The sequence below is a fragment of the Sinocyclocheilus anshuiensis genome, unplaced genomic scaffold, assembly GCF_001515605.1.
Source record: "Sinocyclocheilus anshuiensis isolate Anshui unplaced genomic scaffold, SAMN03320099.WGS_v1.1 scaffold1157, whole genome shotgun sequence".
NCBI classification, from domain to species: Eukaryota; Metazoa; Chordata; class Actinopteri; order Cypriniformes; family Cyprinidae; genus Sinocyclocheilus; species Sinocyclocheilus anshuiensis.
In genome coordinates, this window is record NW_015555776.1 from 51489 (window position 1) to 70549 (window position 19061).

Here is a 19061-nt window from a genome sequence, read left to right on the forward strand (position 1 = left end):
ACACATTCTTAGGAAATAGTGGGTTCACAGTGAATTATCCGAACTACTTCAGTAATATCGTGCTTTACCTGGAAACCTAAAGCTGCACTAGGTATACATCACATATTAGCACAAAAACTTGATATTTTGAGCACTCAATTGAAAATGTACACATAACGTATCAATCGTACTTACAGGTTGTGCTTCGGAGAGCTTGTTAGTCCAAATAAAGAAGATTAGAAGCCAACGAAGATAAAAGCAAAGATTAGAGAAGCAGTCCTTGGTAAAATGACATGCACACAACAAAGGTTCGAATTGTATTTCTGTGGTATCCTTCAACACAGCATCTTCTCCACATGATGTAAACACACTAACTAGCGGAAGTGGTTGTGGGCAGGTCAGACTCTGTTCGTATTTCGCAGGCAGGCGGGGATTATGCAAATGTGTTACCCAGTGACGTATACGGTAACAGGCAAAAGATTCGAAAATATGACGACTCGTTAAGGCGATTCAGAATCGACTCTCTCTTTTGAGAGACAAAAACTGCAAAATAGATATTTTTCAAAAACCCATATGACCTGCTCTTATAGTTAAGATAACAAGCACAAAGAGAGAAACAATGATCACGTGTTACATGTAGCTAACACTCTGGATTCTATTGTGGAAGCAGAGAGGGCTATTTGGAGATTTTCAATTATATTAAATGCAATTTTCTGAACTTTAGTGCACTTTTTTGAACCACTTAAATAGGACTTAAATACATGTTTGTAATATTGAATAACACAGTTATTCAGTGTACTTAACAGTTTACTTACTGTATTTATTTATTTGCTTAAAAGTGTACTTAACAGAAACATAGTTATGAATGTATACTCTATTTAAGTACACTTAAGCGACCTTTTGTTTCATTTATATAATAGCCTATTATCTGCAAGTACAGTTTTTACTTACTTTTTAACATACTTTTAAGATCTGAAGTAAACTACAAGTGCACATTCATTACAATTAAGCACACTTCTTTTTTCACAAGGATCTGAATGAACATAGGTGAATTTGTGTGTTTTTCAGTCAATGGTCTAGTTACAATGATACACATGTATTGTGTGTTCACAGACAGCATCTGCGTAACTGAAATATCATTCATCCAGCAGTTTAATCACATGTTTGTGTAATTTCTACAGCCTTTAAAGTTAACATCCTGAATTCAGTGACCTCCAAACCGGATGCTCAAGTGCTGGTCTTGTTCCAGTAAAGTGGCTTATGGGATATCCTGAATGACTCATGACCTCACACGTGTACCCAGACACACTGTCAGTAATTATTGCTCTGGTATTTTACAACAGAAAACTCAGTCTTACCATTTAGAAATACTGGTGTTTAAGGGCTTTGGATAGCCATAGATTTGGCAGAGAGATTCAGAGGAGTAGCACTGAATTCTCTCAGCACAACCCTGTCCCTACAGACAAACAACGTTGTGCAAATAGTCACTTTAAATATACAAGATAGTTGAAGGTTGTTTGTGTGTATATATGTTCATGCACAAAAGTTACAATACCGTATTGTAACTACAATGTATTGGGTGTTTTTTGATGTCAGACCATTTGATGTCAGACCAGAGTAATTTTTTTTTTTTTTTTTTACTTATAACTCCCCAGGAGAAACCCTTTAATACAGTTTAATTCATACTTTGGTCCCCAAAGACAGCCTATTAAACCAGACTATGCTCTGTGTTCTCAGAGTTGCACTGTGCTGTCAAATAAATGTTATTCCTTGAAGAAGACAAATGGAAACTTATTCCTCTACTCTTTGCCTTTTATATATTGCTCACAATTATTATGAACAGTTATTAACCTTACTGACTAGTCAACAGACTGATCTAAATGGTAATGAGGAAATCTCAACACCAAATGAACTGCCAGTGTATAATGATTGCAGCATCACTTAAACTGCAATTTAAGGCTTGTTGCACCAACTCAAATGTTGGGACAAAAAATTTGGTCCAATTTTCCCATACTATTTGTCTGTTCAGACCAATAAAAAACAGCAGACAGGCTAAATAAAATTGCAGATAGTGAATCTGCAATTTTACTTAGCCTGTCCGCTGTTTTATATTGGTCTGAACAGACAAATAGTATGGGAAAATTGGACAATTTTTTTTTCTCTCACATTAGGTGGCAATTATAAAAAAGCAGAAATACACTGGTAAACAGCACTCTGCGCAACTGTCAGATTCTGTCACCAGCTCGTATGAGGGCTTTTCACACTGTTCTTCACCCCGGGTTATCATCATTCCAAACCCAGCTTTTAACCCAGGGTTATGTGTACGTTTTACACTTGTAATTTAGAAGTAGGGTTTGTACTGCTTTTTATCCAAGATTATGAAACTCTTCTCCAGAACAGGATTAGCACCGCTTTTGCCGTGTTAACCCCACATTGTTGTCAAAATTATGCAGTGTGAAATAATGCAGTGTTAGAATGTTGTGGCTAGATGCTTAGCAACAGACAACCAATCACATGCCTCATATGCTGTAGACAGTAACAGAAACACTGCGTGTTGTATAATAAGTCATTTCTGCATTTGAGGAGAGAAAAATCAAATGCTGATGGGATTCATATTTATCCATGGGTAAACTATGAACAGTGGGAAACATGACGCAAGATAACCCAGGATTCTGTTTTCCCAGGGTTGGGAATGACCCAGGGATAACTATTTAATGATTTCAAGTGTGAAAATCCCACTGGGGAAGAAAGAAAGGTGAACCACCAAATACAAGTGTGCAGAGATAAGCTGGTTCTGGACTCTTCCTCTGATATTTGATATTCACCGTTGCTTAAGAAAATACTCTGTTCATTCAAATTGAAATGTTTATTGCACCACATTTTTGCACCAAATATTCATCTTGTTGTGAACAGGCCTCTAGGGTCAAAGAAAAGAAGAAAAAAAAAGCCATGTTAATATTGGTGTCATAATCTCAGTACATCTTTCTTTGGGAAAACTAATACTGTCAAATATAATTTAATACTTTGTTTTCAAACAGTTATGTTTAGCATTTCCTATTATCTCTGTCAATCACTTTATAACTTCACATATTTTCTGGCACGCTATATGCAATTTATGCAGTATGTGCAAAGTTTGTATTAGTGGACATATGTTAAATCTGTGTCCCATATTGGTTGTATTTTTGGTACAATTTCCAAATGTGCATCCTTGTATGCTTTTTGGGCAAATGCTGCACATAACCCCTTTGGTTTCAGAAGGTTCTCTGATCTTTTATGTTGGCAAAATTGTCATTATTATAAATTTTTTTCTTTATAGGCTGTTTGCTGTTGCTTTCTGATTGACACCATATTGCCTTCACTAACCCCTTTTCTGAGGAATGAAACAAATGAAAGCTGATGCTTCTTTAGTTCTATGAAGGGTCTGGAAATATAAGATAATCTATCTTAATGTAAGGTCTGCCCTAATGCGGCCATAAGCCTCAACACAGAGGCCTTGTTAGAAAGCCAAGAAAAATAAAGCTCCAATGAAGGTTGGCTGCTTTAACATATGCTGGCCTGGTTTTAAATCTAATGATTGTGCGCTGCTCATGAGAGAGACTTAGGTAAGTGAAAGTGAAGTGATGTGTGGCGACCCATACTCGGAATTTGTGCTCTGCATTTAACCCATCCAAGTGCACACACACAGTAGTGAACACACACACACACCGTGAACACACGCCCGGAGCAGTGGGCAGCCATATTGCTGCGGCACTCAGGGAGCAGTTGGGGGTTCGGTGCCTTGCTCAAGGGTCTCATCTCAGTCGTGGTATTGAGGGAGGAAGAGAGCACTGGTTATTCACTCCCCCCACTTACAATCCCTGCCGGTACTGTGACTCGAACCTGCAACCTTTGGGTTACAAGTCCGACTCTCTAACCATTAGGCCACAACTGCCCCATGGTACTTCAGGTCATATGATTTCAAAAGTTTAACTTTTTCAACATCTACAGTTGATGTGTTTAGATATTTGTTAGTTAAACAATCTAATTGCTTGTTTACACTTAGTTTATTTTACATCTGCTGGGTGTCTGGTATGGTGGGTTTAACAGGTTAGAATGGTCACTCATACTAACAGGGCCAACACAGCACCATTTTGCAGGAGAAAAGGTTCCCCGCTGACAACCATTCAAAAGTAGTTGCGTTTTGCGATGAAATAGCAATTTATGAAATTTAACCAGAGCTCAATTTTTGGTATTTTAAAAGCAGCTAATTTAATAACTTTTCTTCTAAGTGAGTATTAAGTCACTGCTGATATTCAGGCTTTACTTTACAAACAGAGACCTCAAATTTGGGATTTGTTTTGATGAGTTTGATGAGACTTGTTTGATGCAGGGAGCACAAAGAAATACTTCACTAGTAACACACACTATTATATCAAATTTTGAAGGTATAATGTAGCCGCGTTTAATCGATTTACATTTTCTTGCTTTGAAAATTGAATACAGTTAGAGTTTCCAAATGTTTGCCTTTGTCTCTGTCCAGTTATATCTGTTTGTGTGTGTGGCGGAGGTCTGTTGGATCAGACTTCGTTCAGTCTGGCATTTATTTCTGAGTATCTCTGAAATGGTTTAAGAACAGTTGCTTCTGAGAACAGTAAATTATAATGTAAATCTTTCTGTCTGGAGTAAGAGCTTATTAAAAAATATCTATGAACAACTACAGGCTCTCATACGTAGTGCTCTGGCATAGATTTCCTCTTTGCCGTTCCTATTTTTTTTCTCTGTTTTTTACTTTAATTCCATGTGCGTGGGATGGACAAACGGAGTGCTCCCATAGTCCCTCAAAAGCATGCTGGCTTTTCTTCATAAACTGAAGCCAACAGGAGCTCTTGGGCTATACTCGCCCAGTCAAACAGCTGCAGATACAGCACCAACCCATATAATTTTTAAAAGCAAATAATCATCATTTTAGTACACAAACTCAGCAGTTTTCTGAAAGGCTGATCCATAAGGGGTTGTGCATCTCTGAAGTTTTATTTGGAAGCATGTGGGCTAACCTCAAGAAAATTGGGTAACAGGCACTTTTGACCTCATGAACTTTAAAAAATAAACTCCCTTAAAACACACTTTTCATATTCTCACTAGTTTATTTAATTTGTCTAATCACAGTGTTCAGTTCAGGATATATATGCATCACAGCTGAGTTCTTTTTCTGAACCCACTTGTACAAATGTCATTTGGACTAACTTACAGTACATGACATGAAATGACAGTTGTGAAAATCACTTATTCAGTAGCATTTTATGTATTACAAATACAAAGTTAAATTATATTTTCACACTTTTTGCATAATTTTATCAAATAAAAGCTTTAAATGATTTAATAGTGTTCACCAGTGATATGTACCATAAATTTTCCTAGCTTTCTTCACAAATAGCAAGTCTCTTATTTCATAATAATGTTTGTTGCACTGTTTTTTTTACTTACTCTTGTTTAGATTATGATAGTTTTTAAAATGTAATAATAATCATTTTATAGTGAAAGTCAAAGGTAAATACAAGGGTAAGGGTGAATACAGTTCAATACAGTCTAATGTTTATTGTGACCTTCATATAACAAAAAGACAAGTGCTTGTGACTTTGCAAAGCAGGAGATGAATATTATGGAAGGCCCCCGATGTTCTTTAATTTTTCTCACTGAAGCTGTTAATCAACTGTTGCTTTTCTCAAAAACTCCAAGTTGTTCACATGAGCATAAAGCAGTTGCAGAAAGAAAACACAAATAATGACAGTTTGTAATTTTGTGCTGTGTGACAATCATCTGCCACATAGAATATATATATATATATATACAGTGGGTACGGAAAGTATTCAGACCCCCTTAAATTTTTCACTCTTTGTTATATTGCAGCCATTTGCTAAAATCATTTAATTCCGTACCCACTGTATATATATATATACACTGTATACCGTATTAATTCATACTTAGGGGTGTAAGGATATATCGTGTCACAATATATCACAACACAAAAATGCAAAACTATGTATCGTGGACAGTGACAATCTGTATTGTGTACAATTCACCGAAAATGAAAATTGCTGTGAGAGAAAAAAAATCAAGTTTACAGAGTTTTAGTGTCAGTACTACATTAAACTACTATATACTGTATAATGTTGAATATAATGTATAATAATGCAATGGGGGTATATTTGTGGGTCCTGGTAATGCCAAATGTCTTATGTTAAGAGTAAAAAGTGGCCCACATTATTTAAAATATATCTAGTCAGTGACAGAGTGCAAGTGTATTCATCTAAAATAATTCTGTATTTTCAGCTTCAGAATCATTAATAGTTTTATTCTGGTGTCACCATTGTCCTGTGCATTGAGTTACCAGAAAAAAGAATAAGCCTATTAATTTCCACCCCCAATGTAATACCAAATTTAGCATTTTAGTCAACAGTACATTTCCTGTTAACCTTTTACCATATGTCTTGGAGTACGACAATAATATTGTATTGTGAGTTCAGTATCGTGATATTTATCGAATCGTGACATGAGGGTATCGTTACACCCCTATTCATACTGTTTGTGTGCTGAGTGTGAGAAACCCTTAAGGGACTTTAAAAGCACCGTGACTGTTGCAGGCACTTTGGCAAACTCCTGTATATATCTGGGAAAGTTTTTGTCTGGAATATCTGGCCCAACTTTAGAGAGATTGTGTTTTCTTCCAAGTCATAAACAACTGGGTGGTGGGATTTTGAATCCAGTGGCGGAGTGGTTTGGACATGCTTGTGATCCCTTTTCGACTGTAAGTTTTATTCTGACCATGTTAACATATCCAGATTTGATTATAAAACATATACTGGAAGTGAGTACGATACTTAAATGAGCAGTTTAGATTTTATTCAATTGCTAAAGTTTATGGCAGACTGCTATTAACTTTACTATCAAGCTGGTAGTGTGAGAAAATTTAACTGTCTTTCAGCAAATCTTGTGTTTAATCATTTATTCAGATGCCATTAATTTAAAAGGGCAAAATAAATGTCAACTCAAGAGTTTTAGCTCTGTCTTCCAATATGTATTACATTTTCCATTCAAAGAATTGATTCCTTCAAAAGAAAGATTGGCAGTTGTATGGTCAAGTAACAACATAATGCACCTCATATGTTCTTGGGAGATGATTTTTTTAGCCATAGCGGTTTGAAAGGGTGTAGGCCTGTATTTTGTCAGTGGCTATTTTTAGCCAGGATATAAAAATAGCTAGAGTAAATCTGAAACTATGCCATCTAACCTATATCCACAAACAGACATAAGCCACTTTCAATTAAACGAGATATCGTATACTAATGAGACTGATTTGTATAGAAGCCCATTACCACCACATAAGAAAAAAAATGCTTTGGTAAGGCATAATTATGAGATAAATAGTCAAACTTATGAAGAAAAAGTCATAAATATTATGTAAAATTCATAATTATGACATAAAAATCAAAGTTTGACAAAAAAACAATGTGTTTGATTTTACTGTCAGCAGTTGTTGGTGCAGATAATAATACCTTAAAGCAGAAACAATAAAGAATAACAGCATTGCTGCTTTTGTTACACTTATTATCGCACACACAACTTTTGGGCATTAAAGCCTTTGGCCACCAGTTCATCCATCATGTCTTAGAAGATCAAATAAATGCTTAATTAAATAACAGAACCAGGGCAGTTCCTCTGGGAATTCAGTGACCTTCAATACTCCAACAGTGATGCTGGCTCAGCCACCAAACATGACATCTGTCTGAATGCAGTATATATATTCTTGAAATTGTGTAAAATATATTTTTATGGACATTTATCCTCACATATCATTCGCTGTTGCCAGGTGTGGCAAAAAGTTAATAACAGAACAATGACAATCTGTATATATATATATTTTGTTTATCTGCAAGTGCCTGAGAGATTATAAAAATTCAATTTCTATTCCTCTACTGTCCGATTTACAGTTTGAATATCTCATACCCACGTGATGGTCTTTAGCTTAAGGTGTGAATTGATGAGGAAAGGAAGCACAAATTGGTTTACCACATCTTTAGCTTGATATCTCAACAATAATCTTGTTGTTAATATTTTTCATCTTTAATATGTAATTTTTGTTTTGTAAAAGCAAAATGATACCTCCTCATTTGAGACCAGCAAATCAAATGGGACCTTCTGAGAAACTACCTAGTAATAATAGTGTATTGTGTATATTATAGTATGTTGTATAATTACCTAGTAATTATAGTAATTGAGTACATTGTGCCTGTTATTTCTGCTTATATTTCAGCTGTTATCCAATAGTTTGCTTACTTTTACAATCACTGATATCTAACAAAGTGTATTTATGTACACACTGTTGCTGTGTAGCACTGAATTTGGCTGTTCCACCCTACTGAAAAATCATTACAACATAAAATGGTCTTTCATAACTCTTCTGGGCTGATAAGTGCTCCCTGATTACCATGTCACTTTTACCATCTGCAGAATGTTTGCTGTGGGTTTGAGCGACGTGCCTCACATTCTGGATGCCCTCAGCCTTCCATTACTTTGCTAACACTATAAAATATAATTGTTAGGTTTAGTTAAAATGAATGGCTTCTTTTGTATTATTTATATAATTTGTATTTCAATCCTCAAATCTTTCTCTAGAATTTGATGGTTAGATCTAGATGTGTTAACTACAGGAGATAAATCTAGGAATTTAACATAATACATTCCAAGCTGAAGGTTTTCTAATTTGTCCTTTTCCTCCAGCCCTGAAACGCTCATTTGAAGTGGAGGATGTGGACTCCTCCTCGCACTCTTCATCACCTCACACACGACGAGCACCATCCAATGTCCAGCGTTTGGCAATATCCCCGACCAGCGGACGGTATTATGAGCTGGGCTCCAATGGTACCAAGCCCCCTGACACTTCAAAGTCCAAAGCTCGAACCCCTGAACCTGTGTCACGTAGGACAGGGCTAGGCTTTGACATCTCATCCAACAACAATGGCAAAGCTATTGAAGGCTCTCCCAGGTATATACTTAAACATGTAATGTTGCAATGTTCATGTCACTGTCAGTTACTAGATTTTATTGGCAAAACAAAAATTGTCTTGTGTGGCATTGTCTAGCAATTCCAGCTGTGTGGTCTTGCTGTAAGCACTTTTGGTAAAAGTGAGAGATAAATAAACAAGCTCTGTTGTTCACAAACAGAATAAAATAAGACTAGTCTCTAGCCTCTTAGCAGACTGGTTTCAATAATGCACAAAATTCAGAACATGAAAGTATAAAAATGCATTGGTCTTGAAAGTCCAGGTGTTCCAATCTTCTCGGGATTTACAGCAACAACTGATTTTCATTCAGTATGAGTTAGATCTGTTTTTTGGATTGAAATATGCATTATACAACAGTCGGTTTCTTTTTGTGTGTCACTGAATCTTTCACTCAACCAATTTGTTAAAAAACACTGATTCAGAGACATGTAAAGAGACATGTTACTCAGAGACATGTAATGTTTTGATTCTGCTTTGTTTTTGTTCAAAATAATATTTGTCAGTGGAGCAAAAATCTAAAAAGTAACTGCTAATATTGTGTTGAACATGGAGTTTAATCTTTCATTTAAAAGTAAAACAAAAAATGATATTGATATAATACAGGTGCATCTCAATATATTAGAATGTCGTGGAAAAGTTCATTTATCCTTACCTGGGCTAAGGAGAAGAAGAACTGGACTGTTGCACAGTGGGCCAAAGTCCTCTTTTCAGATGAGAGCACGTTTTGTATTTCATTTGGAAACCAAGGTCCTAGAGTCTGGAGGAAGGGTGGAGAAGCTCATAGCCTTACTTTTTTCATACTTTTATTACTTGTGGAAAAACTTGAAACAATTTTAAATAAGTATAAAGAATGACATTGGTTTTGTACATTTAATTTTTGTTTAACGTTATTAATAAAAATGTTGTTCAATTAGCATGTTTTTGTGTTTTGCTTTGGTACCGAAATTGGTACCGAGAACCGTGGATTTTCACTGGTATCGGTACCGAATACTGAAATTTTGGTACCGTGACAACACTAGCTGTAAGTAAACACTGCCATGCTGGTACTAAGTAAAATTTAATGATTGTGAATTACATATCATTTTTATATTTAACAGTTAAACTTCATAAGTATTTCACTCTTTGGAAATTGGTGGCAAATTTGTACAATCTACTTTGTAGGTTTTTATACAATTTACTCTTGAGGGTTGGTTTAGGGGTGGACCTTCATGGTGACATTTTATATAAAAATCATACATTTTTGTTCAGGTCAGACCATACTAATTCATATGACATCACCAACTTGCAGTACTTCTGAATTCACACTGAACAGTTTTAGAAATCAGAAATGAGTTTGTTTCTGTTCAGCCAACAAGAATAGTGCTTGACAAGCGGAATGATGCCAACAGAGAAAAAGTGATACAAACAGTCTCACTGCTGTTATATGAAATATGAGCACTTTTGACTAATCTGAAGAACTAACAGTTGTATAATGCATATTAGTCCTAGCTTGTGTAATGGATGAAATGCAACCAAAATAAACAAGATAAAATGTTACTGTGTCCTAGTCCTGGCACGGCTCGGTTTGGGCTGAAGAGGCCAGATGTCTTGAGCCACAGTAAGACCCCTGAGACGCAGAAGCACTCAGTCACCTTCAGCAAGACACTGGAGACCATTGCCCCCATCACACGTGCAGCATCTACCATCGTTCCCCACGCCAGTGCTAAATTCCCAGAGACCACCTTCAGGAAAAGCGAGCCACCTAGCCCTGCAGATGGATCAGCAAGAAAGCCTGAAATCAGTGTCACAAAATCAACAGACACCAAAGGTCATGACAGTCTTCACCATCCACCAGTTACAACAAGGTGTTCATCATCTAATCATGTTGGACGGAAATCCCCCAGTTCTGATAGTAAGTACAATCCACGTATACAGATGTATTTCTCCCAGAATAGAAGAATGAAGCTCTTAAAAACCACACTGTTCAATTGTCTTCTGATTTTTTATTTTTTAAACATTTCCATGCAAATTCAATGTCTTTTAAAACAGCCATGGAGCACATATGTTATTTAGTCGTCTTTCTTTGGTGGTCTGTCCTGAGGTGCCCAGGTCTGTGGTTGGATTCTATTATCTTTAACTTCATCTCTTGCTTTAAAGGTTGAGCAAACATTGTGTGAAACGTAAATGTGTGTCGTTATTGAGGGAAGTTCGTCTAGTATTCTGCTTCATGTGATTTCGACTTTCTGAGCCTCATCCCCCTTAGCCTGAGCTCCAAGCCTTTCTGTTTTGTGTTTGATCTCAGCTGGACACTGAACTTAAACTGACTCTGACATCCTGAACGAGCCGTTGAGTTTTGACCCTTACTGCGCATGAGAAATTAGCAAGATGCAAATGAGCCATGAGTGGAAGAAAGCTGCAAGGCAGCCACAGGCTTCTTACTCTGTCTGGACTCAAGCCTTTTAGTCCAGCTGTGCATCAGACAGCCTTCATACTGAGACATAAACACACTGTGGTATCTCAGGATCACAAAGGACTTGAGGTAGAGGAGAACTGTGCTGAATGAGAAGGGAAGTGGTCATATTTAAATCAGTGCAGCGGTGGAGTATCTGCAAATTTCAATGGTAATTGTCTTTGAAACTATAAAAAAAAACATCCAGAGGCTGTTTATGCCAGACTTCATTTAAAGTTTAAAAATGTTATAATGAAGGCTGTTGTTTAACTAAGGAGCATTACATTTGATTAATATGCTGTCGATTTTATTTATATTTTAATAGGATTTTTCCATTGGCTTTTAATAATTGCAGAAAATAAGCTCTGTGACCAATGAAAGTTTATGATTCTTACAAGTTTGGTTTATCATGAGGATTTTGAAACCTAAATACAATCACAGAAGAACAAACTACAATATGGTCGCATGACTCCAATGCCACCATCACTGAGCTTCCAACAACTCTTCTTTTTTAAAATTTGTGTTTATTATAAAAACTAAAAGTCTGAGTTAGAATAGTTTGCCAGAGCACAATTCTAAACACAATGAGGCTGTGAAAGCAGACAAGTTGAATTTTCCTATTCATGTGATGAGGTTTATTATCCCTGTTCCATTTAGCCACTTAAATGTCTTGGGTACTAGTTCTCTGATCACAAAACATTTTTCAGAGTTTCAAAGCCTGCAGACTGTGCATATGCAAGCCAGCAGTCCCTACAGACACTTTAGGAGTCGATGCTCATTTGAGTAAAGTAAAGGGTGAAATATATGTCAGTAGTGCATGTGAAAAAGCATCCTGGTCTGTCAGGGGATTGCCTAATGGTTAATATTTGAAATGATAGCACAGAAGGTGCTGATTCAAATTTTTTTTAGATCTAGCCTCCTGTCATCCTTGTGTAAGATATTTAATCTCATGAGCTCCAAATGGACTGTGCCTATGCATAGTGAACTGTAAAGCATGTTGGAAAGAAAATGTTTGCAAAATGACAAGTTCAAAGATAGCAACTAACCCTGTCATTCAGATGTCAAATTGTGCATGTGGAAGATACAGTGATGGACATGAGAAAGGGAAAAAGGGCCTAGTTAAAACAACTTCCCACACATATGGATTTGATTAGTCATCCAAACTCCACCTCCTTACCATTAATACAGTACATGCACAACAGCACACACCAATGCACACACAAACAACTCACACATGTACATCACAACTATGGCGTTATTTTAATGACAAATGTCGAGAGCGCATTATTGTAGCGCGAAAGCACATTAATATAATGCGCGAGCGCGGATCTCTCTGCTCGCGCGCGGATTTCCTTTGCTCTCGCACAAAACCGGACGCGCGCGCTCAGATAGACGCTGCTCTCGCCCGGAGAGAGTGCGCGCACTTAAAACGTGTCTCCTGTCACTCAAACTGTGTCCTGTGCACTCTCAAATCTCTGTGCTCATGCGCTATAGATATTAATTCTTTTCGCACCTGAATTAAATGTTGTCAAAAGTTATCAACCAATCAGATTTCAAAGATGGATCTGTAATTTCTTTACAATTTAATACTACTTAGTCATAATATTAGAAATGAAAGGGGTGTTTGGGTGATTTTTAAATAACCTAGTTTAACAGTTTGGTCAAACCCTTCTGAACGATCTAAACAAACAAAAAAGCATATGATTCTTAAAGTTCATGTGGTCATATAGGTCTATATATATACAACCACGTACACAACCAAACACTGACAGAACACACACAATGAATGGCACACAGCGCACATCTGGAAGCTCTCTGGGCCAGAGGAGTTCCTGTAAATGCTAAAAAATAGAGGGAAAACTGCAGCCAAGAATGATCTAATACCTAAATAGCCACACTGTGTACTGTGTGTGTGTGTGTGTGTGTGCGTTTATGTTATGTGTATATATGTTGTATGCTAAAATTTGCAACCTTTTTAAAGTTGAATTAGTAAAAAAATTTAGTTCTAATTACCAAAAAAAACCAAAACATTTTCACTTTCTATAATACCCGGAGAAAGTGTGTTATTCGTCCTATTTATAGCTTTCCTATTTATCTCAATCACAAATGCTTGGCTGGTGCAGAACCCCCTGGAAGCACTCAATTTGTAAATCTACCATCTTTGCTTTGTAGGTTGATTGGTTTCTTTTCTATCCCGTGGCCTAATGGTTAGAGAGTTGGACTCGTAGCAGGTTCGAGTCTCAGGTCCGGCAGGAATTGTCGGTGGGGGCAGTGAATAAACAGCGCTCTCTTCCACCCTCAATACCATGACTGAGGTGAGACCCACTCACTTAATACTCCCTAGTACTCCGTGTGCCCACTGTTTAGCACCTGCTATTTCTGGTACTGTGACATGTCCTATTAAAAGTCATTGTCAATTTATACTGGTGCTGACCTGCTCTCAGGCACAGCACTACAGCACTAATCCCTCTTTTAAAAAAAAGCAAAACACACTTCAAACGTAGAATAGATTTCTTACAATTAAGCAAAGCATCTGTCAATCACATAATCAAACATGACGCTTTATGAGTTCTTGAAACTAGCATAAATATTTAGCTACTAAAACTTTAAATCGTTTTTAAAATTAGGTGGAACCTTAGCAGAAAGCAACATCTAACTATGTTGTAAATATATGACAGTTTAATTTCCTTCCTGTTCATTAAGTTTTTTGGATGGGAAGTGACCTCACACCAGATTGTCTCATGTCCTTGTTTCCACTTGATCTGAAATTTACTCATGTAGTATATTTTGTAGTTTTGCATAAAATTTTGATTTGCTATAAAACCTCAGATCTGCTTAAATCCAGAAATGCTCAAAGAATTTGTAATTATATATATATATATATATATATATATATATATACTGTATATAGTGTTTAATTATCTTTAACTGGCAATTGACAGTCCCATTTTTTCTTAATGTTAAACAGTTCTAAACTTGGTTTTCTGACCTATTCCTGACCTTGGTTCATATACCAATCCCTGTGTCCCTCCTACAGATCCTGTGACTCACCCTTATTACAGAGGTTTAATTTAAAAGCTTTACTCTTGGGTCGGTAATGCTGAAGTAGAGCCATGTCTTCAGCTTCATAGAGGTAACACCCAGATCACCCAACCAAAAAAGTTACACATGCTCAAGAGAGAGGGGCTGTCAAAATGGTGACAAATAGGTTTCATCAACTAAGCGCCTCCTGCTGGTGCTCTAGACCCTTTGCAGAGTGCTTTGACTGGCTCCATGCCTCATCCTGTGTGTATGTGTGTGTGTGTGTGTGTGTGTGTGTGTGTGTGTTGACCCCTTCTCTTCTCAACAGCTGAATCTGAGATAGAAAGGTATTTGAGACCTAGAAGTAGAAAAGAGATACACAGATTGTTTTTGTTGCCTTTTCCTCTGTTTCTGTTGTACTCGGTCCTGTAATAAAGCTGTGGTTTTACAGTAATTTCAAATATGTTTTGTTATCTAAATTCACATTCATCAAGATAGATGTAAGCAACGACAAGTAGAGAAGAACAGTGAAAGACCACTCAAACTGTTAGCATTCATATAGAGACAGCAGAGAGCTGCTAACAACCACATCAAACCATGCTTTCTAACTTCTACATGCAAAGCAAATTACAATTATTTTATTATAAATATATAATCAATCTGTATATATAGCCAATCATTGATTATGCATCTATAATCAGACAGAAAGGCCTTGATTATGAAGTATACACACTTTTTTAAAGAGCATCTTACTGACTCTTACACAGGGATGATAAGTAGAATGATAACTAAAATGATAAATATGTCGATAAAGTTTTAATAATAATTCTAAATCTGTGAAAAAAGATAAGTCCACGCCACAGCTATAACGATGAGGAACGATATCATTAGAATTACTAATTTGAAGGTACCAAAAATATGTATCATTATTAACCCTGAAACTCAAAATAAATTTAAACTCTATTACAGTAAGTTTGAAATTTATGTTGAACACATGATTGAGTAACTCTTTTTGGATCATTCATTCATTATGCCTAGTAAATCACATACTAGAACTAAATTAAATTATTAGACACTACACAAACAATAAAGGTAAATCTATCATATAATGTGGTAAGTTCAAAGTTAACTATATCCTGTTAACTATATCAGTAGGACATAACAGAGAAATATTTAACATACAAATTACACACTTTGCTGAGAATAACCTTGCACATTTATTTATTTTTTTGTTTCTAAGTTTGTTTTAATAATACATTTTTAAGACTCGTCCCACACTTCATGCATACTAGCAGTCCCATGGCTTTTACTTATGGTAACGCTTTATTCTGACAGTCCACTTTAGACATTCTACTAACTATAATTAACTTTACAACTACATGTAAACTACCAGTCATTCGAGTATTATAGACTGTCTGCTTAATATCTGCTAAGACTTTATTTTGAGGGTCCCTCAACAGACATTCTGCAAATTTAAAAGTAACCTTTCAAGTAATCTGTCATTTCTACTAACCCTAATGTTTACCCTAACCCAGCGGTTCCCAAACTGGGGTGCGCAGACTGACCACCAGGGGGGTGGGTGCGCGAGAGAATGATTTTGATGATGTGTGCAAACATGCAGGGCCATCCATCTCACTAAAAAAAAGGGTAGTAAATTATAGTATTCTTTAATATTCTTTTTATTTATAACTGAAATTTTGATGTTTTCTAATATACATTCAGAGCTTGACATTAACACCCCTCAAATGCGGGTGGATTTCAGCAGTGGCAGGTAACATGGTCACTCCCACTTTGGCGGGTTGAATTTTCTAAACAGTAACAGAGCTCGACATTAATGCTTGTCTGGAACAAGTGGATTTTTTCAAGGGGCAAGTGAAAGAGAATTTTACTTGCCAGACCGGACAACTATTCTAAAGCCCTATATACAGTGAACTGTATTATTGCAGTTAAAAATGTGTCATTTAACTGGAGTAAGGTGGTGGGGGTGCTTGACACGTCAAACACTAGAAAAGGATGCATGCTGTTTGGGAACCACTGCCCTAACCTAACAGTCTGCACTAATGAAAGTTAGTTGACATGTTGTTGCCAATTAATGAGAGTTAGTTGACATGTAGTTGCAAAGTTACTTAGTTAGTAGAATTTCTAAAGAGGGCTATCGAAATAAAGTGTAACCTTTACATGAATTGGAAATGTCCTAATTGTCATTTAATTTTAATGTTCAGAAGAGTTCTTACAAGTGATGTGATGCACCTTTGATGTAAAACATTTATTCCAGGCTCTATTAATTGAAGTCAAAAGCACAAGCTTAATGTACACCGCTTCAAAAATAGTGTGGAAATCTGCAACACACACACCCACTTGCACTCTGGAGTGTCAGGTTCAGAAACAAAAATGTGAGTTCTGGAGTCTTTTATGTTGTTTTTGATAAAGTTGTGTGTAATGTTGACAAACTCTGTCTCTGAGACGAGTTGAGTTGAGATGCGTCACTGGAAATATGACAGTCCTCTCTTGATAACATTTCCGGAAACGTGTTTACTTTACATGGCGAGAGGGAAGGTCAAGGGTCACACAAGTTTCCCACCACAATGTAAACCAGCTCCATCCAAATGACTTTATCTTGGGGCCCAGCTGACTCAATCTTCCTCTCTTGTCTTAGCCTAGATATTCTATTTTCCTGATCACTCTCTAACATTTTCTCCCTCTTTATCTTCCCTTTTTTTTGTGTTTGTTTGGATATAATTTTTGGTCTTTGTTTTAGGGTCCAATTCTCTCTATTAACTATTAAATACAACTTTTGCCTCAGTAAACTCCTAATTTGCTGTTTATTAACAGTAAGGTAGTTGTTAAGTTTGGGTATGGGGTAGGATTAAGTGATCTAAAATATGGTCATGCAGAATAAGACATTAAAGGGGTCATATGACGTTGCTAAAAAGAACATTATGTTGTGTATTTGGTGTAATGCAATGTGTTTATGCGGTTTAAGGTTCAAAAAACACATTATTTTCCACATAATGTACATTATTGTTGCTCCTGTATGCCTCGCCTTTCTGAAACGTGTCGATTTTTACAAAGGTCATCGTTCTGAAAAGCGAGGTGTACACTGATTGGCCAGCTATCCAGTGCGTTGTGATTGGCTGAATACCTCAAGTGTGTGACTGAAATGTTACGCCCCTTAACATACTGTGATGCCATCTCCCGGCATGACGAGACAAAACCAATAAAACCCATTACAAACGAGGCATTTGTTGCATCCAGTGGGGACATAATTACTGATTATAATGACTTATACTGTGTTTTTACGTGTTGCGTATCACGCCACGTAAACATAAGACCATGTCTGCATTTGTGATCGGAGAAACGACAAACAACAAGCGCTGCTTAAAACTCGCGTTTGAATCATCAGTGGCAAATTCTTTAAATATAAAAAATGTACTTACAGGCTGAGTCAGAAGCGCCAGACTGTCCTTGCAAAGTTGGAACTGTCCCACTTTATAGAAAAGCCTTTGAGCACAGACCCATTGTAGGCTATGCAGAACTGCAGGTTCAGGAAACAGTCCTCCATAAAATGCGTCACACAGCATCACACACTGTGGGCTAGAGTGAGCAGCGGCCGGCGGGCTAGAGTGAGGAACAGCCGGCGGTCTTGAGAACGGCGCGGCCGGCGGATTGGACGAAGGAGCGGCCGGCGGGCTTGTGGCAACTACATGTGACGACCCCGGGCTGGACTCCGCTTCGTCCACGGTGAAAGCCGATCCAGCGATCCACAGCGCGTAGTTGATGTATTTCCTCAGCGACCAGCACGGATCAGCTCCAGGCATGACGAAGCGGATATCGTCCTCTTTTGGAAGGCCAAATAAGTAGTTTCGCTTTCACAACGAAACACACAGCATCTCCACGACATGGCGGCGGTGGTAACAACAATACTACAGCGAGAATAGAAGTTACGCCTTCTTTCTTTGCGTGAACATTTGGGCAGTGTTATGCAAATCTTCCCACACAGTGACGCAGACATGTGGGGGCGTGTTTAAAGGAGGCATTTTAGGAGGGCGTGGACGAGTCTTAACTTTTATAAAGAATATCTCTTTGGGTTTGAGACTTTAGTCAATCACATCATATGACCCCTTTAATATGTGTTTCATAAGTACTAATAAACAGCCAATATGCTAGTGATATGCATGTTAGTTAATTGTGAGAATTGTGAGAATTAACAATAATAATAAAACTTTATTTGTATAGCACCTTTCAAACATAAAATGTGACTCAGGTGACTCAGGTGATCAAAATGTTTATAAAATGCTACCTTTTTTTGTTAAATATCACAGTCTTTTACTCTTGTAAGAGGCTGTGTAATGTAACTGTACATGAAGTAAGTGACTTTAAGTCAAGTATGCATATAACTCCTCAAGAACTTGCACTGACACATCATGTGACGCAATCTAAGGTTAATTTAATACAGCTGCTTGACTAAAACAACATTGAGCATTTTGCTCAAAGTGCTTTTTTTGTGCTCTTTATCAGTCTGAAGCATCGCTAACATGGTGAGTGAAATACTGTAATACGAGGGCTGTCTGGAAAGTATCCAGTCACGCAAT

General features: G+C 37.0%; 1 protein-coding gene across 2 annotated transcripts in view; it reads left to right on the plus strand.

The window, feature by feature from the left end:
* The window catches only part of LOC107674495 (neuronal-specific septin-3-like), a 66777-nt gene that overhangs the window by 2595 nt on the left and 45121 nt on the right, over positions 1-19061 (plus strand). Inside the window, exons 2-4 of one of the 2 annotated variants that reach the window (XM_016468475.1) lie at positions 8737-9001; positions 10568-10911; positions 12561-12566. In XM_016468475.1, the coding sequence (XP_016323961.1) occupies positions 8737-9001; positions 10568-10911; positions 12561-12566 (615 nt within the window). The remainder of the gene's footprint in view (positions 1-8736; positions 9002-10567; positions 10912-12560; positions 12567-19061) is intronic. The other variant, XM_016468476.1, reaches the window with a different exon arrangement.